This window comes from Budorcas taxicolor, chromosome 10 (genome assembly GCF_023091745.1).
Source record: "Budorcas taxicolor isolate Tak-1 chromosome 10, Takin1.1, whole genome shotgun sequence".
In the NCBI taxonomy this organism is placed as follows: Eukaryota; Metazoa; Chordata; class Mammalia; order Artiodactyla; family Bovidae; genus Budorcas; species Budorcas taxicolor.
The window spans coordinates 58,050,010-58,074,573 of NC_068919.1; the positions used below are offsets into that span (position 1 = coordinate 58,050,010).

Consider the following 24,564-nt stretch of genomic DNA (forward strand, 5'->3'; position numbering starts at 1 on the left):
GAAGCCCCATGTTCCCTAGAGCCTGTGCTCTTCAACAAGAGAAGTCACCACAATGAGAAGCCCACAAACTACAGCTAGACAGTAGCCCCCACTCGCCACAACTAAAGAAGAGCCCATGCAACAGTGATGACCCAGCACAGCCAAAAATACATAAAATTATTTTAAAAAGAAAGTGAATGATAAAAATTGTGTAATCAATTCAATAGATGCAGAAAAAGTATTTCACATAATTCTATATCTGTTTATGATAAAGACTCAACAGAGCAGGTATGGAGAGAATATCCTTCAATATAATAAAGACATGTATGACAAACCTACAGCTAACATCATACCCAATGATGAAAAGTTGAAAGCTTTTCCTCTAAGTTAAGGAATAAAGCACTCTTCCTGCTTTTATTGCACATAGTGTTGGAAGCCCTTACTATAGCAGTTAGGCAAGAAAAAGTAATAAAAGGCATATAAGTTGGAAAAGAAGTAAAATTGTCACTCTTTGCTGATGACATGATACCATATGTAAAAAACCCTAAAGACTTCACCAAAAAACTGTTACAGCTAGTGAGTTCAGCAAAGTTGCAGGATACAAAATCAGTATGCATAAATCTGTTGTGTGAAATGCTGGACTGGATGAAGCACAAGCGGGAATGAAGATTGCCAGGAGAAATACCAGTAAACTCAGATATTCAGATGAGACCACACTTATGGCAGAAAGCAAAGAGAAACTAACAATCCTCTTGATGAAAGTGAAATAGGAGACTGAAAAAGTTGGTTTAAAACTCAACATTCAAAAAACTAAGATCATGGCATCCAGTCCCATCACTTCATAACAAATAGGTAGTGAAACAATGAAAACAGTGAAAGACTTTATTTTGGGGGGCTCCAAAATCACTGCAGATGGTGACTATAGCCATGAAATTAAAAGATGCTTGCTCCTTGGAAAAAAAGTTATGACCAACCTAAACAGTATATTAAAAAGCAGAGACATTACTTTGCCAACAAAGGTCTGTCTACTCAAAGCTATGGTTTTTCCAGTAGTCATGTATGGATGTGAGAGTTGGACTATAAAGAAAGCTGAGTGCTGAAGAATTGATGCTTTTGAACTGTGGTGTTGGAGAAGACTCTTGAGAGTCCCTTGGACTTCAAGAAGGTCCAGCCAGTCCATCCTAAAGGAGATCAGTCCTGGGTGTTCATTGGAAGGACTGATGTTGAAGCTGAAACTCCGATACTTTGGCCTCCTGATGCAAAGAACCGACTCATTGGAAAAGACCCTGATGCTGGGAAGGATTGAAGGATGAGATGGTTGGATGGCATCACTGACTCAATGGACAAGAGTTTGAGTAAGCTCTGGGAGTTGGTGATGGACAGGTAAGCCTGGCATGCTGCAGTCCATGGGGTCACAAAGAGTCGGACATGACTGAGCAACTGAACTGATTGTGTGAAAATCTCATTCACAATTGCATCAAAAAGAATAAATTACCTAGGAATAAATTCAGCCAAGGAAGTGAAAGATGTATGTACCGAAAACTATAATATGTTGATGAAAGAAATTGCAGAACATATACAGAAATGGAAAGATATTTCATGCTAATTGATAGAAATCAATATTGCTAAAATGTCTGCACTAAAAGGAATCTGTAGATTCTGTGCAGTCCCTGTCGAAGTTCCAGTGGCTTCATAGAAATAAAAGAAGCAATTCTAAAATTTGTATAGAACCACTGAAGATCCTAAGTAGCTGAAAGAGTCTTGAGAAAGAATAAAGCTGAAGGCATTATGCTGCCTGACTTCAAACTTTTCACAAAGCTATAGTAATTTAAACATGATGGTGGCATAAAAATAGATACATAGATCAATGAAGCAGAATAGAGAGCCCAGATATAAACTCATGCACATATTATGTCAATTAATTTATGACAGAGTAGTCAAGACTATACAAAGGGGAAAGGGCAGTGTTTTTCAATTATTTGTGTTAGGAAAACTAGACAGTTGCATGAAAGACTGAAACTTGACCACTGTCTTATACCCCACACAAAAATCAATTCAAAATGGGTCAAAGACTTAAACATAAGACTTGAAACCATAAAACTTGTAGAAGATTACATAGGTGGTAAGCTCCTTGACAGATTTTAGTGATGATTTTTTTAATCACACCAACAGCAAAACCTAAAAGTGCAAACAGGTAAGACTACCTCAAACTAAAAATCTGCACAACAAAACAAAACATCAACAAAATGAAAAGGCAGCCTACTCACTGGAAGAACGTATTTACAAATCATAAATCTGATAAGTGACTAATATCCATAATACATAAAGGAAAGCAAAAACAAAAGACAAAAATCAAACAAAACCAAGAAACCCAACTGAAAAATGGACAGAAAATCTGAATAGATACTTTTCCAAAGAAGGCATGCAAATAGCCAATATGTTCATGAAAAGATGCTCAGCATTATTAATCATTAGGGGCATGCATATCAAAACCACAATGAACTATCACTTCACACCTGTTCAGTTCAGTTCAGTTGCTCAGTCATGTCCGACTCTTTGCAACCACATGAATCGCAGCACGCTAGGCCTCCCTGTCCATCACCAACTCCCGGAGTTTACTCAAACTCATCACCGGAGTCGGTGATGCCATCCAGCCACCTCATCCTCTGTTGCCCCTTCTCCTCCTGCCCCCAATCCCTCCCAGCATCAGAGTCTTTTCCAATGAGTCAGCTCTTTTCATGAGGTGGCCAAAGTACTGGAGTTTCAGCTTTAGCATCATTCCTTCCAAAGAAATCCCAGGGCTGATCTCCTTCAGAATGGACTGGTTGGATCTCCTTTTAGTCCAAGGGACTCTGAAGAGTCTTCTCCAACACCACAGTTCAAAAGCATCAATTCTTCGGTGCTCAGCTTTCTTCACAGTCCAACTCTCACATCCATACATGACTACTGGAAAATCCATAGCCTTGACTCGACAGATCTTTGTTGACAAAGTAATGTCTCTGCTTTTAAATATGCTGTCTAGGTTGGTCATAACTTTCTTCCCAAGGAGCAAGCATCTTTTAATTTCATGGCTGCAGTCACCATCTGCAGTGATTTTGGAGCCCCCAAAAATAAAGTCTAATCTAACACTGTTTCCACTGTTTGCCCATCTGTTTCCCATGAAGTGATGGGACCGGATGCCATGATCTTCGTTTTCTGAATGTTGAGCTTTAAGCCAACTTTTTTGCTCTCCTCTTTCACTTTCATCAAGAGGCTTTTTAGTTCCTCTTTACTTTCTGCCATAAGGGTGTTGTCTTCTGCATATCTGAGGTTATTGATATTTCTCCTGGCTATCTTGATTCCAGCTTGTGTTTCTTCCAGTCCAGCATTTCTCATGATGTACTCTGCATATAAGTTAAATAAGCAGGGTGACAGGATACAGCCTTGATGTACTCTTTCTCCAGTTTGAAACCAGTCTGTTGTTCCATGTCCAGTTCTAACTGTTGCTTCCTGACCTGCATATAGGTTTCTCAAGAGGCAGGTCAGGTGGTCTGGTATTCCCATCTCTTTCAGAATTTTCCAGTTTATTGTGATCCACACAGTCAAAGGCTTTGGTATAGTCAGTAAAGCAGAAATAGATGTTTTTCTGGAATTCTCTTGCTTATTCGATGATCCAGCAGATGTTGGCAATTTGATCTCTGGTTCGTCTGCCTTTTCTAAAACCAGCTTCAACATCTGGAAGTTCACAGTTCATGTATTGCTGAAGCCTGGCTTGGAGAATTTTAAGCATTACTTTACTAGCGTGTGAGATGAGTGCAGTTGTGTGGTAGTTTGAGCATTCTTTGGGATTGGAATGAAAACTGACCTTTTCCAGTCCTGTGGCCACTGCTGAGTTTTCCAAATTTGCTGGCATATTGAGTGTAGCACTTTCACAGCATCATCTTTCAGGATTTGAAATAGCTAGAGTAGCTGTTATTAAAAAGATTTTAAAAAGAAGATAAATAACGTGTTGTTGAGGATGTGGAGAAAGGGAAACGCTTGTGCACAGTTGTTGCAGCTACTATAAAAAATATCATAGAGATTCCTCAAAAAATTAAATAATTGAGCTATCATATCCAGTAATTTTACCTGTGGGTATTTAGCTGAAGAAAAAGAAAAAAAAGATACCTGCACTCTCATGTTCATTGCAGCATTTTTTAAACAGTCAAAATAACGGAGACACTCTTAAGTGTCCTTCAGAAAATGAACGGATTAAGAAATCATGTGTATATGTGTATAGAGCAGTTTTACCCTGTTGTAAAAGAGATGAAATCTTAACCATTTGCAGCATGGATGAACCCTGAGGGCATTGTGCTAAGTGAAATAAGTCAGAGAGAGACAAATACTGTGTGATGTCTCTTATGATATGGATTATATGTGGAATTAAAAAAAAAAAAAGCTCATGGGTACAGAGACCTGATTGGTAGTTGCCAGAGGCAGATGTGGGTGGTGGGCAAAATGGGTGAAATTGATTAAAAGGTTAAAATAAAAAGAAAAAGTGTTCTTTGTATAAGAAAACTCACTATAGTGTTTTCTTGAAGGTTTAGAACACTTTCTTCTGCAGTCTTCTCATCTTAGTAAATGGCACAACAGCTTCCCACTTTCTGAAACAAGAAAGTTTAATTTTTAACTTTTCTGTTAAAACAATTCCTTCGGTAAATCTTTCATCTATTTTCTAATTTTATCATCCTGGTCCAATCTACTCTCACCCTTCTTTTGTATTGTATTGTTTTAGTAGCATCCTGTTTGGTTTCCTCGTTCTCATTCTTTTCTCTTGTTTTGCAGATAGACAGTGTATCATACTGTATTTACCCAGACCACAAACCAGAGTCCTTATGATGTCTTGTAAGGCTTAACATTGTCCACACCTTTACTTTTCATCATCTACTCTCTTACCTTACCTGTTACCACTGTTCCCTTTGCTCTCTATTTTATAGCCATGTTGGCCTTGTTGTTCTTAGAACATACCAAGAATGCTTCTGCTCTCTGTTTTTACTTACTATTTCCTTTGTTTGGAGCTTTATTCCCCTAGATTCCTACCTGGGCTGGCAAGTTCTTATTTTTCTGGCTTCAGACGAAATGTCTCCTTCTTAATTAGCTTTTACTGTTCACCCTTTTTTAATAGCAGTCCCCTTTGACATCATTTTGTATGTGTTTATCTGCCATTTTTTCCTGTTGTATTTATCACCTGATCCATAATGCATTAAAGCTATTTGTTTGTTTATTGCTGTATTCCTAGGAAGTAAATTATGAAAGCAAGAATATTTTTTCAGTTTTGTTCGCTGCTGTCTTCACAGCCTATGGTATAGTAAGTGCTTCACAATTTTTTGTTAAATGTCTGAATCAGTAGAAAGCTTGATAAATTAAATGTTCATCCATATCTTGGAACACTATCTAGCCTTTACAGAGGATGAGCTAGTACCTTTCTAGCTACATAATGTAAACAGCAAATTGCAGGATGGTATGCATAGTGTGATCTTAATTGTGGCAAATTCTGTTTATAAGTGGCAAATTCATACATATCTATATGTCCTGTGTGGTCAGGAATTTTACTGGAAACTGTTAATGTGGGATGTGTCTGCAGAGATGAGGGGCAAAGGAAGGACAGTTTCATTCATATTGTTTTATGGTATTTGATTTTTTTTCATCATGGGAATATATTTTCTCTATAATAATAATTAAAAATTATTTAGTTGCTTCCCCTCTTAGAAAACTATAGAGGAAGAAACTGATGTTAATCAGCTGTGGTTAAACTCCAGCAGTAAACCAACCTTTCATTCCCTTGCATAATTTCATTGGATTTTTTTATCTTAGATATAAAGGCTTAAACAACAGCCTTTACCTTCTTTTTATATTTGTTTTATCTCAAAGATTTGTTCTGCATCGTATTATCTATTTGATTTTATGCTTGTGCTGTGTGCTTAATCACTAAGTCATGTCTGATTCTTTGTGACCCCATGGACTTACAACCCTCCAGGTTCCATTATCCATGGGATTTCCCAGGCAAGAATACCAGTGTGGGTTGCCATTCCCTTCTCCAATGGATCTTCCTCACTTAGGGATCAAACCTATGTCTCCCTTATCTCCTGCAATGGCAGGCAGAATCTTTACTACTGAACCACCTGGGAAGCTCGATTTTATGCTTCTTCACCCTGAACGTAGTCTGCAGGACAGTTGTTTTACATTTTTTACTTTTATTTTTGTTAGGAGTTCAGTATGCATTGAGTATGTGAAGAAATTCTGTTTTACAAACAGACTTTTTTTTTAACTAAGCCTTTTTTTCTCAGGTGTGAAAATTTTGGCAGGCTTTGTTACTGTTCTAGGTCAATGATTATAAACCCAGTTGGCTAGAATACTTCTTTTTTAAAACAAAAACTTTGTTATACCTTTTTTTATTATGTGGAAAAGAAATTCGGTAAATACTTACTATACAAATTGTTTTGAAAAATACTATAATGGCCTAATTATGTTGAAGATAGGGAAATGAAAATGATTTATAGTAGAAACATATTTCAATAGAGCAAATGTTGTTAATGTTAGAATAAGTTAATAGCAAATCAGATTTGTATGTGATAAGAGAAAGTAGGAAGTAATCGTAAACTAAAATAGGAGTAACATGCCATGAAAAGTTACAGACTGTTAATATATAAGAAAATAAGTTACATTCTTATAAGTTGTGCCTTGTTTTTAAGTGCAGTGTCAAAATACATTCCTTGTTATGAGGTAGAACTGAATGGTGAAAAAAATCACAGAAAATATCTTCCATCCATCCATCATGTGTAAGGCATTAATTAATATTTAGTCTTTATACTTAAAAAAGATTTTGGAGACCATACCCTTTGTGAAATAATAGAAATCAATGATAGATTGAATGAAGAAGTACTAGAAGCTGCTGTAAAGAGGTTATATAGTTGTAAACTTTTCTTAACATTTATTCTTAATTGGAGGATAATTGCTTTACAACGTTGTTGATTTCTGTTCTACAGTAGTGTGAGTCAGCTACAAATATACATATACTCCCTCCCTTTAAAGCCTCCCTCCAACCTTCTCCCTCAAATAGTAAATTTCTGAAGATAGAATTGGAATAAGATTAAAAAACAACAGGTGAAAAAAGCTAATGATTTGGTATTGATTTTCATCACAGTTTTTTTATTATATGATACCAAAATATTTAAAAATATGCAAAAGCAATAGGATATTATTAAGATATTAATATAACAGTATTAAATATACTAATATTGTTTTTAATGGATTTTAGATTCTCGGTGAAATTTCTCTATTTGTGTCTCCATTAATTTTAGGGTATTTGATTTAGAGTCTGTTGAAGTCTCTAAAAGAGTCTGTAAACAATTACAAGTGTTGAAAAGTTGTTAGTCACTTAGACATATCTGATTGTTTGCAACCCCATGGACCTTAGCCCACCAGTCTCCTCTGTCCATGGAATTCTCCAGGCAAGAATACTGGAGTGGGTAGCCATTCTCGTCCCCAGACTCAGGGATCAAACCTGGATCTCCTGCATTGCAGGCAGATTCTTTACCATCTGAGCCATCAGGGGAGTGCCACAAATACTGGTACACGTGTTGTATTAAACTACAGTGCTGCATGTTGTGCTGCTGTCAGAGATGTGATTTTTCTCTAATGGTGAATGGTTTCTCTTATAATTCTAAAGAAAACTGAATATAATCTTGTCTGACTTATTCAGTAGTTGTATTTTTAGAAAGTCTGTGACAATACTTTGTGTTTCTATGTAAAACAAAATTGTTGGATTTTCATTTGTTAGAGTCTAACAGGATAATAAAAAGTTGTGTGAGATATAAGTGAGATTATCCAGCATACTGCGTGATTTCTGGTGTCTTTTGACCCTGTCCACTAAATGTAGTTGTGGCCCCTAATTATTAAAATGATTCCTCTAAAAAAACCTTTCCTAAACACTAAAAATCATTGCTCTAAGCTGTTTTCCCCCAAATTTACTTGATGATGGATTCTTTCTTATACCTCCACCCCCTTGTAACCCTTGATCTTCTGCAGAATGTTCTTTTGGGAATACTACTCTAGATAGGTCTATCTATTTCCTATATAGTTAAGTCCTAGCCTTCTAGATTTTGCATCTTTTTAATTTTGTTTTAAATCTGTTCAGGAATAAATACGTGTAAATCCTAAGGACGTGCATTTAGAACTTTGTATAATCAGAATGCGTGAAACATATTTATTAATTTTGATGCTGTTTTAGGTTGGATCCTTGGAACAAGCTATGCTTGATGCTCTTGTAATGGATAGAGTTGCATTTGTAAAACTTCTTATTGAAAATGGAGTAAGCATGCATAAATTCCTTACCATTCCTAGACTGGAAGAACTTTACAACACTGTAAGTTTATGTTAAATTTCTTTGTGGACTAAGTTTTATCGTCTTTGAAAAGTGTCATTTTACTTGAATATATTCATTCCTATTGATAAAACCTTTAATATTTTGCTAGATTACATGAAAAAATTATACCCAGTCTTTGTATAGGTTGTTTATGACAGTCTGAGACCCTTTCCCTGTTTCTGGAGACCTCCTCTGTTACCATAGCTACATAGGAAAGAGATGTAGTGTTAACAACCCTTTCTTTCACCTCACCTCCCTTTTAAAACTTATAAGATCAGCTTCTTAATCATAGAGCCATTGTATTTCTTCTATTTCTTGGTGGTCATTTGTTAACCAAATTTGTTTTCCTTTGATTAATGGAGAAATTACACATTACTTTTTTCATGTCTCCTTTTTGTTGTTTCTATTTATGATTTTGACCTTGTGGTATCTACTGTTAGCTTACATACTGTTTTTCATTTTTTTCTTTTAAAGAACTCCTGAAAACTAATTATTCCCTTTACAAAGCTTTTCTCATTATGTTTCAAATTTAATGTCACTAACATTCAGAGGTAAATAACTACTACTCTTATAATTTTTCATTACCAATAGTACTTGAGGAGTACTATGACCAAATCCTAGCTATCTAACTTTGACTTCTCTGCTAAGCTGTTTCCCTTTATTCATCAGTTTCTACGTCTTTATCTCTACCTTTGCATTCTTAATGTCTTTGTACTGTTCAATCATTTCTAGCCTTACTACTTCAATAATCTAATCTCCTTGCCTATCTTCAAATCTTTAACCCAGATATTCTTATAGTCACATATTTTATCATAGCTTTCCCAGTTTAAAAATTTTTGATGGCTTCTTGACATGTATAGAATAGTACTCAGGCCTTTAGACTAATTTTCAAAGCTCTCCGGCTTTTGAAATTTTGCCTCAGCTATTTCTGTCACTCAGCCTTTCAATTCCTAACTCCCATCTTCCTATAGAGTGGCTGTTTCAGCTACATCATCTATCTACTATTTCCCTTAAATATAAGCTTTTTTAGAAAGTGTTTGCTATTTACACAGTGCTGGTCTGCATTTTTCTTCCAAACTACTTACCCAGTTACTGTATTTTATTCTTTGTTTAAACTTATTTCAAATGCCAAGGCATTGGTACAGTAAATCCCAATGTCATAGTTTGTTAAGTACAATTTTATCTTCTACTGTGGACCTTAAATTTCCTTCGAGTAGGGATTATATCTTTTCTCCCCCCCATTTTTTTTCCTTTAATAGTGTCTAACACAGTCAAATTGAACTTTGTTGGCATTCTACTGTCTTTAGAGAACAGATGTAATATTAAATGGATTATTCATTGTGCTGAAGTAAGGTTTATTCCTGAAATGTAAAACAAGTATAAAACAGTAAAAATAAAAATTGATCCAATTAGCAAGGCAAGTAATGTTTTAATAATATAACTCAAAATTATTAAGATAATAGTTACCTTTCCACATCAATTATTGATAAAATTATTTAAAGTTTGAGGGATTATATATACCATGATAAAGCAGTGGTTCTCAAACTTTTTGGTATCAGGGTCCTATTATATAAAAATGGAAAAGTAGTTTGAATTGATTACTAATAACCTCATAAGAAATTAACTATAACACAGAAAATTTTCATTTGAAAAATTTGGTAGGAGAAACTTTTCATTTGATATTTCTTTGAAACACCAGATTTAAAATATTGACAGTAAGTCTCTTGATTTATGCTGCATGGAATTAATTGCAGTAAATTTTATATAGATGAGGGCACTTCTAAAAAGTTTAGAAGAATATATTTTTGGCTCTTTTATGTCAGTCTTGATGAGAGAGATAATAGTGGGTATTTTTTCAAAATACAGGATACCCTCAAAATAAGATTAGGTAAAAATGAAACTTGTTTAGTCTACTGTAATATTTCATTTAATAGAATTAAGATAATAGGGAAAAAACAGCATATATAAATGTTAAAGGTTTCTTACCCAAAATATTTAATATATTGCTGAAACTTGGTGATTAATAACAGAAACAGAGATGGACATTTTAACAAGAGGAAAGAGAATGTGTGCTTCCACTATCAGTGAAATATAAATTAAATTTAATATATAATTTTGAAGCTTGCAGTGTTTGCCTGACTGTTAGAAAACAAAAGCTTTTGTGTTTTTGCAAAAATAAATGTAAGAACATAAATTATATATCCTGTTTAAGGTAAATGACAGTGTGAAATGGGTATATCTTTTTCTTTGTTCCATTTTATGAACAGAATTTCTATAACTCAGAAACAGTGTAATTTGTGTAAGAACAAAAGTCCTGTGAGTAACAAAAAAAAAACTTATTTTAGAAGAAAAATAATAGTTTGCTCTGATTATTTTCTCTTTAAAGAAACAAGGCCCAACTAATCCAATGCTATTTCATCTTGTTCGAGATGTCAAGCAGGTAAGAGATTATTTTTGTTTCTGAAAAGTGTTGTTTTAAAATCATTTATACTTCATTTGTTTCTAAAAACATTTCTGTACATCTTAAAATCAGCAATAAGATCACTTTTTTTAAGATCAAAATAAAATGAGATAAATTTGTGATAATACAGGTGTAGAGAACATAATATACTAGAAATCAAGAAAAATAAAGTTTATGAAATTAAGACCTGAGCTTCTGGTCATCCAGGATAGAGTATGATGAACTTCATGATGCTCATTTGTCCATAAAAGATGATCATTGATAGGATATATCTTCTTTCTCTGTGTTCAGAAGAAATTTGTTCCCTGGACATTTAAAGGATGTTGAATAAAGACATTGAGAGAAACACTGATTGGTGATCTTGAATGGCAGATTTGCCAATAAAAAGGCTGAAAATGCTCTCTATCTTTCTCCCTATGTCTTTCATCCTCCGTCCTCTCACTCCATCCCACCCCCGCCTATTGCCGCCAGCTCTCCTCGTTTCTCCCTCTCCCCCCCATTTATATTCAGTATTGGTAGTAATTACATATGTAACACTGTCATATGATCTAAAGCCATTCTGTGGTGACTAAATTTGATACACTGATATTTCTCTTTTCTTCTACTGGATTCTCTGTGAGTTAATAGTTTTAAAGGTTTATTTTTAAAATTTATAACAATGTAAACTATTGATGTCCAACAGTTTTATTTTACTTGATGAAAAAGTACTTGTATTTAGTTAATTGAATTATTTTTAAAGCTTTTGCATGAAAACGCTTACTTTCCAAAATTCTTTACTTGCTAATAAGTGTGAGTGTGCTATTAAATGGTTGAAAATTGGATAGAAGTGTCATTTTCTGTGTTGTATAACATATCTAATGAAACTGACATTTTATAGAAAGAACGTTTAACTTCACTTAAAATGTTTTACTTTAATTCATTTTTCCCCACATGTTTATCTTTATAGTTTCATTGAAGTGTGTTTCACATACCATAAAATTCATCCACTTAAAGTGTATAGTTCAGTGACGTTTCTGTATTCAGGGTAGTGTCACCTTTACCACGGTTTTAGAGTATTTGCAGTAGTCCCCTAAAGTAACTTCATATCTATTAGCAGTCTCTCCTCATTCCTGTTCCTTCTTTACTCCTTACTCCTACTTGACTTCACCCTCAGTTCAGTTCAGTTCAGTTGCTCAGTCATGTCCAACTCTTTGCAGCCCCATGAATTGCAGAACGCCAGGCCTCCCTGTCCATCACCAACTCCCGGAGTTTACCCAAACTCATGCCCATCGAGTCGGTGATGCCATCCAGCCATCTCATCCTCTATCATCCCCTTCTCCGCCTGCCCCCAATCCCACCCAGCACCAGAGTCTTTTAGGTGGCCCAAGTACTGGAGTTTCAGCTTTAGCATCAGTCCTTCCAAAGAGCACCTAGGACTGATCTCCTTCAGAATGGACTGGTTGGATCTCCTTGCAGTCCAAAGGACTCTCAAGAGTCTTCTCCAACACCACAGTTCAAAAGCATCAATTCTTTGACACTCAGCTTTCTTCACAGTCCAACTCTCACATCCGTACATGACCACTGGAAAAACCATAGCCTTGACTAGACAGACCTTTGTTGGCAAAGTAATGTCTCTGCTTTTGAATATGCTATGTAGGTTGGTCATAACTTTTCTTCCAAGGAGTAAGCGTCTTTTAATTTCATGGCTGCAGTCACCATCTGCAGTGATTTTGGAGCCCCCCAAAATAAACTGTGACACCGTTTCCAGTGTTTCCTCATCTATTTGCCATGAAGTGATGGGACCAGATGCCATGATCTTCGTTTTCTGAATGTTGAGCTTTAAGCCAACTTTTTCACTCTCCTCTTTCACTTTCATCAAGAGGCTTTTTAGTTCCTCTTCACTTTCTGCCATAAGGGTTAATCTCCTTGCCCTCTTTATGGATTTTCCTGTTCTGGACATTTTACAGTAATTTTGTTTGTTTAAGTCATTGAAGCTTCTTTTTCATTCTCTGCAGAAAGCCTGAGTAATGGGGGAGACTTTCAGTCCAAGAATTTCTTAAACACATTTGCACTGTGATTTACTTAGGTGGTTTAGCAGAGCTATAGTTAATTCTGAAAATCTCACATATGAAATTTGTTCTGTTAACTACTTTTACATTGATGACTGTAGTAATTAGCCCAATTTTTATACTTCCATAAGTGAAAAATCCTAAAGTACAAGCAGTAACTTGAGTATATTCTGATTCAAAAATAGTTTTATAAGAGTTGTTTGTATAGTTTGAAAAATTGATTATCTTTTTTTTTAGGTAATTCACATTATTTCCCTTAATTAATTTACTGAAAATATTTATTTGTTTGGCTCTGTTGGGTCTCATGTGGCATGTTCATTGCATTGTGAGGGATATTTCATTGTGGCAAGTAGACTCTAATTGTGGCATGTGGACTTAGTTGCTCTGTGGCGTGAAGGATCTTAATACCCTGATGAGGGACTGAACTGCATCCCCTGCATTGCAAGGCAGATTCTTAACCCTGGACTACCGGGGAAATTCCTGTTTTTCTTAATTTAAATATTTCCTGTTCAAGTGAATTCACAACATAAGGGTATTTGTCAGATTTTAAAAAAACAAACTGAAGTATCTATCATACACGACATCTTCAGTCATAAAACATATTTTGGGATTGCTTAAGATAAAAATAAAAATCTTGTATTTAAGGTGAAAATATGTTTTTATTAGTTTTTAAATCGGTGACCTAAAGAACATAGATGTCTACTTAGAAACTTCACAGGTGTAGCTAAAATATAAAAAGTATAAGCATTTTTAAAAGTACTAAGTTAATAAAATTACAATTAGGGGAATGAAAGAATGTTGACTATAGTAGGGAAGAATTGGTTAATATATAAATTAACTGATGATTAAACCCTTCTAAGATTATTTAATGAAATTCACCAGTAGTGCTTTCTGAGACAGTCTTTCCAAACTCAAAAAATGGCTTATGTTCCAGTTCGTAAATTGATGCCCTAAAAAGATGTCTTAGCTGTGAACAGTGTTGTAAGTGGTAGTTGAATTTTAGTCAAGGCTATACAAATTCGTGTGATCTATAATACAGCCAATATAATTTTGGTTTAAAAATAGTAAGAAATATTAATGGTCCCAACTGAAAACATTTATAGCATTGTTTTTGCAGGAAAGTACAACTTATGTGCCATGGTGAGATGGAATACTTGACACTTAGAACTTTCTTTGCCTCTGTATGAAGTATTAGTACAGTGGAGAGATCAAATTATCTTCCTACTGTAAGTCATACTCCTGTCCTGAGCCACACTGTTGGGACCTCAAACTTCAGAATCCTTGTTCTTACAAAAGGAAACAGAAGCAAGTCACTCTTTTCTGTAAAGGTTCAGTCGCTCAGTCGTGTCCGACTCTTTGCGACCCCATGAACCGCAGCACGCCAGGCCTCCCTGTCCATCACCAACTCCCGGAGATCACCCAGACTCATGTCCATCGAGTCAGTGATGCCATCCAGCCATCTCATCCTCTGTCGTCCCCTTCTCCTCCTGCCCTCAATCCCTCCCAGCATCAGAGTCTTTTCCAATGAGTCAGCTCTTCTCATGAGGTGGCCAAAGTACTGGAGTTTCAGCTTTAGCATCATTCCTTCCAAAGAAATCCCAGGGCTGATCTCCTTCAGAATGGACTGGTTGGATCTCCTTGCAGTCCAAGGGGCTCTCAAGAGTCTTCTCCAACAGCACAGTTCAAAAGCATCAATTCTTCAGCGCTCAGCCTTCTTCACAGTCCAACTCTCATATCCATACGTGACTACTGGAAAAACTGTAGTCTTGACTAGACGGACCTTAGTCGGCAAAGTAATCTCTGCTTTTGAATATGCTATCTAGGTTGGTCATAACTTTGCTTCCAAGGAGTAAGTGTCTTTTAATTTCATGGCTGCAATCACCATCTGCAGTGATTTTGGAGCCCCCCAAAATAAAGTCTGACACTGTTTCCACTGTTTCCCCATCTATTTCCCTTGAAGTGATGGGACCGGATGCCATGATCTTCATTTTCTGAATGTTGAGCTTTAAGCCAACTTTTTCACTCTCCACTTTCACTTTCATCAAGAGGCTTTTTAGTTCCTCTTCACTTTCTGCCATAAGGGTGGTGTCATCTGCGTATCTGAGGTTATTGATATTTCTGCCGGCAATCTTGATTCCAGCTTGTGTTTCTTCCAGTCCAGCGTTTCTCATGATGTACTCTGCATATAAGTTAAATAAGCAGGGTGACAATATATAGCCTTGATGTACTCCTTTTCCTATTTGGAACCAGTCTGTAAAGGTAGCTGCTGGCAACGCCAGCTTTCTGTAGCAAGTAAACATTTGTTATTTTGGAGAGTAATAGACACATTGCTAGGCATGGCTTGGAAACATTGAGAAATACAATTTTGCCTTTTTATTTTTATTTTTTATTTATTTATTTATTTTTTTGCCTTTTTAAAATTAATGTTTTGTTTCCAGGGGAATCTTCCTCCAGGATATAAGATCACTCTAATTGATATAGGACTTGTTATTGAATATCTTATGGGAGGGACCTATAGATGCACCTACACTCGGAAACGTTTTCGATTAATATATAACAGTCTTGGTGGAAATAATCGGGTATGTAATATTTGGGGGAAGTGATATAGATGTGCTTTAAAATGAGCTTATAAAAATTAACTCATATTAGAATGGTAAAAGTATTGACAGAATTGTCTTAAAAACAAGATTTTCAACTAAGAGTACTTAGAAATATTTTGTAATTGAAATCCTAAAGAAATCATGTTGGGTTTTGTTTTTTTTTGGTGTGTGTATACACACATTTATATATACATGTATATGTAAAAATAGATTTTTAATTTTCATAGCATAACAGTGGATTTAAATCTGTAAAAACTAATAAACTTTTGCTTTCAGAGGTCTGGCCGAAATACCTCCAGCAGCACTCCTCAGTTGCGAAAGAGTCAGGAATCTTTTGGCAATAGAGCAGATAAAAAGGAAAAAACGAGGCATAATCATTTCATTAAAACAGCACAGCCCTACCGACCAAAGGTATTTTTGTTTAAATATTACCTGTTCTGGCTTGTGGATTTATTCTTTTTAAGTTACTTGGTATTATGAAATAAAAAAGTTACTTGTTTTAGTAAGAATTATCTTTTGTTTTTAGATATAGTATTATATCCTCAATTTTTCATTTTCCTATATACCAAAAAATAATATGAGGTAGTACTTCTATTAAGTTTTTCATATTTAGCTATGATAATCAAAATTTTTAGGTATTTTGGTCACTGCTTAACTGCCTTCTTTTATTCCATATTTACTTGATTAATGGCATGCAAGACAAAGGTGCTACCAAACTTTTCTTTCATTAGAACTGTGTTTTATCAGATGTTGGTGGAAATATTGAGGCCCTTTCTCTCATCTTGGAAACTTTTACAAAGACCTTTTTGGGGAATAACATTTCTATAAAATGAATTTGAATTGTAATAAAAATCAAATATATAAAATTTATTTTCAGTTGTACATTTATATGAAAAATCAAATAAACGACATTTTATTCACATTCTCACATGAGTGTCATATGGCCTTATTTTAATGAGCCTTGTAATATTTATTTCCTCCTGAAGATTGATACAGCTGTGGAAGAAGGAAAGAAGAAAAGAACCAAAGATGAAATTGTAGATATTGATGATCCAGAAACCAAGCGCTTTCCTTATCCACTTAATGAACTATTAATTTGGGCTTGCCTCATGAAGAGGCAGGTTATGGCCCGTTTTTTATGGCAGCATGGTGAAGAATCAATGGCTAAAGCATTAGTTGCCTGTAAGATCTATCGTTCAATGGCATATGAAGCAAAGCAGAGTGACCTTGTAGATGATACTTCAGAGGAATTGAAACAATATTCCAAGTAAGTAATATTTTATCATTTGAAACATTTTAAAAATATAGATGGGGTTTAAGTGGAGATTATAGTGCCATGCACTAATTGGGTATGTGTATATATAATTTTATTGGTAAAATTAGGAGAAATCCACTTTCTAAATGTTTAAGTCTGTTTTAAAAAGATTCAGAGACCTAGGCATGTAAAAAAGAGGTTATTATATCATTTAAAATTCAAGAGTTAAATATTTCAGCAAGAAAGAAGAAATGCCAGATGTCAGTTTACTAATTAGTTGCACAAAATAGCAATTAGATTAGGTAAATTTCCATTTGAAGTGGTAGAGTAAGGAAGGAAGGGAAGTTTAAGCTGTTTTCTAAGGAAATAAATTTAGTTCAACTGGAAAGGCATTTCATATGGTGGAGCTACATGTGCAGAAGACTGAAACAATTCCCAGAAGTTTTACAGTTTACTTAGGGGAGTAATGGAATATTAAGCTAGAACAATAGTTTGTATTGATAGAAAGCTTTATAATAGAGAATAGGACCTCCCTCCCTGCAAAAGGACTCTCTTTGGAAGAGAATAGGAGTTATGAAAATAGCTAAAACAGATCCTATGATCAACTCACCAGGGATTGAAGATTAGGATATTTTTCATACTAGGTTGGTTAGTCCATCAGTTCAGTTCAGTTGAGTCGCTCAGTTGTGTCCGACTCTTTGCGACCCCATGAATCGCAGCATGCCAGGCCTCCCTGTCCACAATCCCCCAGAGTTCACTCAGACTCACATCCATCGAGTCGGAGATGCCATCCAGCCATCTCATTCTCTGTCGTCCCCTTTTCCTCCTGCCCCCAATCCCTCCCAGCATCAAAGTCTTTTCCAGTGAGTCAACTTTTCGCATGAGGTGGCCAAAGTACTGGAGTTTCAGCTTTAGCATCATTCCTTCCAAAGAATACCCAGGGCTGATCTCCTTCAGAATGGACTGGTTGGATCTCCTTGCAGTCCAAGGGACTCTCAAGAGTCTTCTCCAACACCACAGTTCAAAAGCATCAATTCTTCGGTGCTCAGCTTTCTTCACAGTCCGACTCTCACATCCATACATGACTACTGGAAAAACCGTAGCCTTGACTAGACGGACGTTTGTTGGCAAAGTAATGTCTCTGCTTTTGAATATGCTATGTAGGTTGGTCATAACTTTGCTTCCAAGGAGTAAGCGTCTTTTAATTTCATGGCTGCAGTCACCATCTGCAGTGATTTTGGAGCCCAAAAAGATAAAGTCTGACACTGTTTCCACTGTTTCCCCATTTATTTCCCATGAAGTGATGGGACCAGATGCCATGATCTTCGTTTTCTGAATGTTGAGCTTTAAGCTAACTTTTTCACTCTCCTCTTTCATCAAGAGGCTTTTTAGTTCCTCTTCACTTTCTGCCATAAGGGTGGTGTCATCTGCATATCTGAGGTTATTGATATTTCTGCCGGCAATCTTGATTCCAGCTTGTGCTTCTTCCATCCCAGCATTTCTCATGATGTACTCTGCATAGAAGTTAAATAAGCAGGGTGACAATATACAGCCTTGACGTACTCCTTTTCCTATTTGGAACCAGTCTGTTGTTCCATGTCCAGTTCTAACTGATGCTTCCTGACCTGCATACATCTTTTTCTCTATTGGGTACCAACCTTTTCTACTATTTGAAATATTATATAGAGACTTTTTGAACAGAGCGTCTGAACATTGTCAGTTTTAGTTTCGTATGAGTCTGTAGGTTTATTTTTATGACCAGGGGAAAGTGCTCTGGAGTCACATTTTCAGTCTTGTTCCTGATGTGACATATTTTAATACTTTGCAATTTCCATAGAGTAGTGGATATCTGAAAACAGGGCTATTCTGATGCCTCACAATTCCCCAAGTGTGTCTGAAAATGTTAAAAAATTGCAACATGTTATGAATGACCCTGAAGATAATGGTTTAAAACTGCAATTTGGTAATTTGAATATGTTTTGGCTTTTATCTTTTGATAGTGATTTTGGTCAACTGGCAGTTGAATTACTGGAACAGTCCTTCAGACAAGATGAAACCATGGCTATGAAATTGCTCACTTATGAACTGAAAAATTGGAGTAATTCTACCTGTCTTAAGTTAGCAGTTTCTTCAAGACTTAGACCTTTTGTAGCTCACACGTGTACGCAGATGTTGTTATCTGATATGTGGATGGGAAGGCTGAATATGAGGAAAAATTCCTGGTACAAGGTATACTCTGGAAATAATTTAATATTAAGTATGTGATTAGATAAAAAGAACAGAGGAATTAGCCCACCAGTATAGTAAAATGTCAGGGCAGTAAGAATTGTTGTGTTGGCATTTTATTGTAAGTGGCATTAAATGGCCTCCTTTTTCCCCCTTCACTCTGAATTCTTTTCAGATGTGGTGTATAATGATTATTTTCCCAGTTTGAGCCAGGTGCATGATTGCAACGAATGGGAATGGGAGTGTTGGCATTTATAGAGCCCTGTGCAGCCATAAAAAAAGTTGCTGTTTTATGAAAAGATGATTCCTAGATTCTAAAATTCTAGATCCTGGCCCATATCTACTAACTTAATTATCTGTTACCTTTAATTTTTACTTCACACATATTAGATCTGCTTGGTTTTCATGGTTAAAAATTTGGATAAAATATTAACTGGTTCTCTCAGTTTCATTATAGTGAGAGATTTTGCTTTAAGCTTTCCTTTTTGTTGTGTCTTAAATAAGGCACAGAAATATGGAAGGCAGAGATCATGCAAGAAGTTTAATCATGGACCATTATAAGTGGATAATAAATACTAATCATACATTAAAAATAATGGTGAAAAATTAACCTTGATAGACAGTTATCATAGAAACCTTGATACACAATTATAATTTCTTTGTGCTTTTAAGATTTTGTGAATAATGCATACCAGTTTAGAAATAAACCTTTTTGTTCATAGGATAACAACTTGAGTCATCATGTTATGACATGGAACACTTGCAGAGAGATTTAGGGTAAAATTAAGCACATAGCAATTTCATAAGACTTGAATTTTATTTATAACAAAAATGTATTCTCTGAACAAATTGTAATCTGATTCTTTAACGGAACAAGTCTATATTACTCTTGTAATACTAAAATGATTTGTTATTCCTTAAAGCAATTCAACTTGGGCCTCTATATATAAGTGAAAAGTGAAGTTTTTTTTCCCCTATACTACCAGGGGCAAAATGGCTAATTAATAACCAGGATTTTTATAGCTTTTTATTGCTTTTATTATGTTCTTGAAAGTCATTAGTTTTAAAATGTGAACTTATCTGTTTCTAAAATTTTTAGGTCATACTAAGCATTTTAGTTCCACCTGCCATATTAATGTTAGAATATAAAACTAAGGCTGAAATGTCTCATATTCCACAATCTCAAGATGCTCATCAAATGACAATGGATGATAGTGAAAACAACTTTCAAAACATAGCAGAAGAGATTCCCATGGTAAGGAGGGAAAAAAATTTAAAGTAAATGTAAATTTATTGTGAGAAAATGTACCATAATGTTATTTTTATTTTAGGAAGTATTTAAAGAAATAAGACTATTGGACAAGAATGAAGGGAAAAATGAAATGGAGATACAAATAAAATCAAAAAAGCTTCCAATCACACGAAAGTTTTATGCCTTTTATCATGCACCAATTGTAAAATTCTGGTTTAACACGGTATGGTTTCTTTTTATTGAAGTATAATTGATGTACAGTAATATGGAAGTTATAAATGTATAATGTAGCAATTCACAACATGATCCATTTATAGTTATAAAATTCTGGCTGTATGTCCCATGTTGTACAGTATATGCTTGTAGCATATTTCATTTTTTTGTAGCTTATCTTATCCCTAATAGTTTTTACCTCTTGGTCCCCTACTTTTATGTTGCCCCTCCTCCCTTTTCTCTCTGCCCACTGGTAACCACTAGTTTGTTCTCTACAGCTGTGAGTCTGCTGCTTTATTGTTACATTCACTGGTTTGTTGTATTTTTTGGATCCTGCGTATAAGTAATATCATGCAATTTTTGTTTTTTTGTGTCTGACTTATTTCATTACAAATAACACTAAGTCCATCCATGTTGCTGCAAATGGCAAAATTTTCGTTCTTTTTTATGGCTGAGTAGTATTCCATTGTAAATATTTACTACATCTTTGACCATTCATCTGTTGATGGACACTTAGGTTGATACCATATCTTTGCGGTTGTAAATATGCTGCTGTGAACATGGGGTATATGTATCTTTTTGAATTAGTAATGTTATATGGTTTAAAATAGTATGAGAAAAATAGACTTTTTAACCACATTAAAAATCATTCAGTTTTATTAATATATATTAAATTCACACGTGGTCTAAGTAAACCTTTAGCAATTCACCTATGATCCTCTTATCAAAATGTAGATTATAGAAATTCAGAAGAATTCTTCTAATAGACTGATATGAGAATTGTGATTTTTATGGTTTATAGAAAAAAGGCTAGTTAATAAATGTGGATATACAGTAATTTTATAACCTCTTATGGAAGGGTTACCTATATTTTTCTTAGTTTTCGATGAAGATATATTTGTTTCAAACATGCCAACTAATATTCATGACTTCTGTTGATTTAGTGAATGTTTATCAGGATTTTAATGAACTACCATCTTTTTATCCTTAAAAGCAAATGGACACAGGTACTTAAATTTAGAGTGATTCTCTTTCTTTAGTACAAACAGTAAGTCCATGAACACTTAACTAATAGTCATCTATAAGAAGGATTTAAATCAACAACAAATGTCATCTCCATTTAGATTTTCAATTATACATTTTACCTTATAGTCTTTAAATACATGGAGTAGTGAAAATAAATGATTGTCCCCTAATATAGAACCTCTTTTATCTCTGAGGCATCAACAGTCAAATACATGAATTTACATTCACACTAGAAAGAAAGGTATATCATGTAATTTGGGAGTTATATTACTTTCAAATAACCTCAAATAATACTAGTATAAAAAAGATACTGATAATAGTTATACCTGGCTCAACATCAATACCAACAATAAGTTGGATCAATATCTGTGATCAGTACAACAAAAAAGTTTTACAGGTGCTTCAACTTTAGATTATTTTCTATAATATTCTCATTTAGAGTAGTGCTAGAAAAGTTACTGATTCTAATGCTTTCTACTGTGTTTGCTGATATTTATTTAGATTTGATTTTTGAGTACTTTTACATTTTTTTCATCTTTCAAGTTTCTTTCCACTATGAACTCTTTGGCTATTTTCTGAAGTATACACTAAGGACTAATGTCTTTCACCACTTACTATGTTTGTAGGGTTTCTATGATTTTGAGTGAGGTAACAGCTTTGATTAAAGGCTTTGTCACATTCTCTGCATTTGTACAGTTTTTTCCTACTATGTTTTTTTTCCTACTTTTCTATGAATTTTGTTATTTTTTGTGAGCCAGTTAAAGGCTTTGCCACATTCTATACATTGGTGAGGTTTCTTCCAGTATGAGTTCTTTGATGCTGAATAAGATATGGATGCTGATCAAAGACTCTGCAACATTCTGTACTTTCATAAAGCTGCTCTGCAGTATGAATATCTGATGCTGCTGAAGATGTGAGCACTGGGTAAAGTCTTTGCCACATTCTTTACATATGTATGGTTTCTCCCCATTGTGAATTATCTGATGTCTGGTAAGTTTTGAGCACCATATAAAGGCTTTACCACATTCTTTACATTTATAAAGTTTTCCTCTAGTGTGAATTTTCCTGTGTCTACTTAGATTTTCTATAAAGACTTTCCCAGATTTATTACACTTGTAATGTTCCTCTGTAGTATGAATGATTGATTAAAACCTTTAGCACATTCACTACATTTGTAAGTCTTCTCTCCGTATGAATCCTCTTTATGTAGTAATATTGAGCTTTGATAAAAGACATTTTTATATTTATTACTTTTGGAATGGTTGTCTGAAAATTCAGAGCCCTCTTAGTCAAAGTTATTGTCTGATTTACTGCAAGGATTGCTTGTCATTACGTTATAAATGCTGTTGTAGTTATTGAATAACAGAGCTCTTGCTTAAGATCTTATACAACTTATTGCAGTTTAAATTTCCAAGTGGACAGCTTTCATGTTTTCCCAGCTACATTTTTTTGAAACAAATCTTCCACGCCTACTTTTTTGGTCATCAGAACTTGGGTGTCATAATAAGACAAAGCTGGATATATGAGCTGTTGTCTCTATTCTCTTCACATCCTAGAGATCCTTCTTTTGTGCACAAAAGGTAACCACATGTCTGGCTGACAGTAAGACCCAAGGACACCAGGTCCCAGTAGTTCTCTAACATCACATTGCTGTGTAATTCTCAGTGATCAAAGTCCAAGCATTCCCACTCCTCTTGAGAGAAATCAATGGCCACATCCTGAACATCAGCAGTCCCTGAGAAGCTGCCATTTCCTCCTCTTCTTCCTCCTGCTGTGTGCTGTGTTCTCGTCAGTATCATATCGAGGAATCACACCAGCATCTTGAGAGCACACCTTCCCAGGGGTGTGCACTTCTCCGTCTCTGGCTCCTGTCACACCCACAAGTCAGGCTGTCAAAGCTGACTTTGAAATGCTGAAAAGGCCAGCCTCTTCTGTCTTTTGTCTCAGGAGAGATTCAGGAATTTAGGTTTTGGGGGCTATGAACCAAGCATGGCCCTGCAATGAACCTTTCTCTGCTGCAGATTCTCCTGTTTAGGTATTGTTTGGCTGGGAATGTGGCTGTAGTGGGTACCACTCTACCCAGTTGGGGGCACCCTCTCCAGGACTCCTACCTGCTTTGGGGTGGGGCAATGCATTCTACTCCCAGCTGTTCCTTCCAAGGTGCACCCCTCCCCTGCCCCGAGTGACTGACCACCCAGAATGGAGCCCAGGTCTCCTTGGAACCAACAAAATGTTTTAAAGGATAGGCTTCAAGGGTACCTTTGGTTTAGAGTCCATACTAATCTTGATACAACTTAGATCACTGGAAAGCCATTTTCCAGTTGAGAACTTATGATACACAAATATAATTTCCTTGTGCTTTGGGACTTTATAGATAATATTACAATTTTAGAAGTAAACCTTTTTACAGTGTTAGTTGATGGTGATACAAGTAATCTAGATCATTCATACAGTTTTATGTTTCAGTGGTATAATAGTTTATTTCTTTAACTGTAGTACACGTTTGGTTATCTGTCACATAATTGGTTTTTTCCTTGCCAGTGGAAAGACAGATTTTACTGCCAGCTTAAAGGGCATACATGTCAATAGAGTAATGGATTCTATCTGAGAAATATGAGATTGGTTACTTTTATCCAGGGGCTGAGTGACTAAGTGTTTACTTCTCTTACCAAGAAAAAAAAAGTTGTTTTCAATTTTGTTGTCATGTTTGTTGTGCTTCATTTTCATCATTGTCAGGCTTTTTTTGAGTTGCCAAAGAAGGCAAATGGTTTTATGCTGAGATGAACATTTGAGAATTTGCTGCTTTGATCATTGCTTTCTCACCCACACACAGGCCCATTAATCTAAGACTAATTCTATACGTTTCCTTCTCAATATGAAAATTTTCTTGCTTGATCTTGTTCTGGTATTAAAATTACCAATCTGAATTATCTAATATAATCCCCAAATTCTTTCTCCACTAATGGAAATAACAAAGGTTTCATATGTTTGCATTTGTATGAATGACTAAAAGTGAACAATTCATGTAACTATAGGAATTTCTTTTTTTCTTTCTTTACTTATTGCATTTTACTTCCCTTCCCTGCCATAGCTGAAATCAAACATATGACTTATTTTAAGA

The 24,564-nt window shown here is 35.2% G+C and overlaps 1 protein-coding gene across 1 annotated transcript in view; it reads left to right on the plus strand.

The window, feature by feature from the left end:
• Nucleotides 1–24,564, plus strand: part of TRPM7 (transient receptor potential cation channel subfamily M member 7) — a 100,014-nt gene that overhangs the window by 34,728 nt on the left and 40,722 nt on the right. The window contains exons 12-19 of the mRNA XM_052647368.1: nucleotides 8,228–8,362; nucleotides 10,749–10,802; nucleotides 15,310–15,450; nucleotides 15,748–15,882; nucleotides 16,458–16,738; nucleotides 18,727–18,955; nucleotides 20,052–20,207; nucleotides 20,284–20,427. Of these exons, the coding sequence (XP_052503328.1) occupies nucleotides 8,228–8,362; nucleotides 10,749–10,802; nucleotides 15,310–15,450; nucleotides 15,748–15,882; nucleotides 16,458–16,738; nucleotides 18,727–18,955; nucleotides 20,052–20,207; nucleotides 20,284–20,427 (1,275 nt within the window). The remainder of the gene's footprint in view (nucleotides 1–8,227; nucleotides 8,363–10,748; nucleotides 10,803–15,309; nucleotides 15,451–15,747; nucleotides 15,883–16,457; nucleotides 16,739–18,726; nucleotides 18,956–20,051; nucleotides 20,208–20,283; nucleotides 20,428–24,564) is intronic.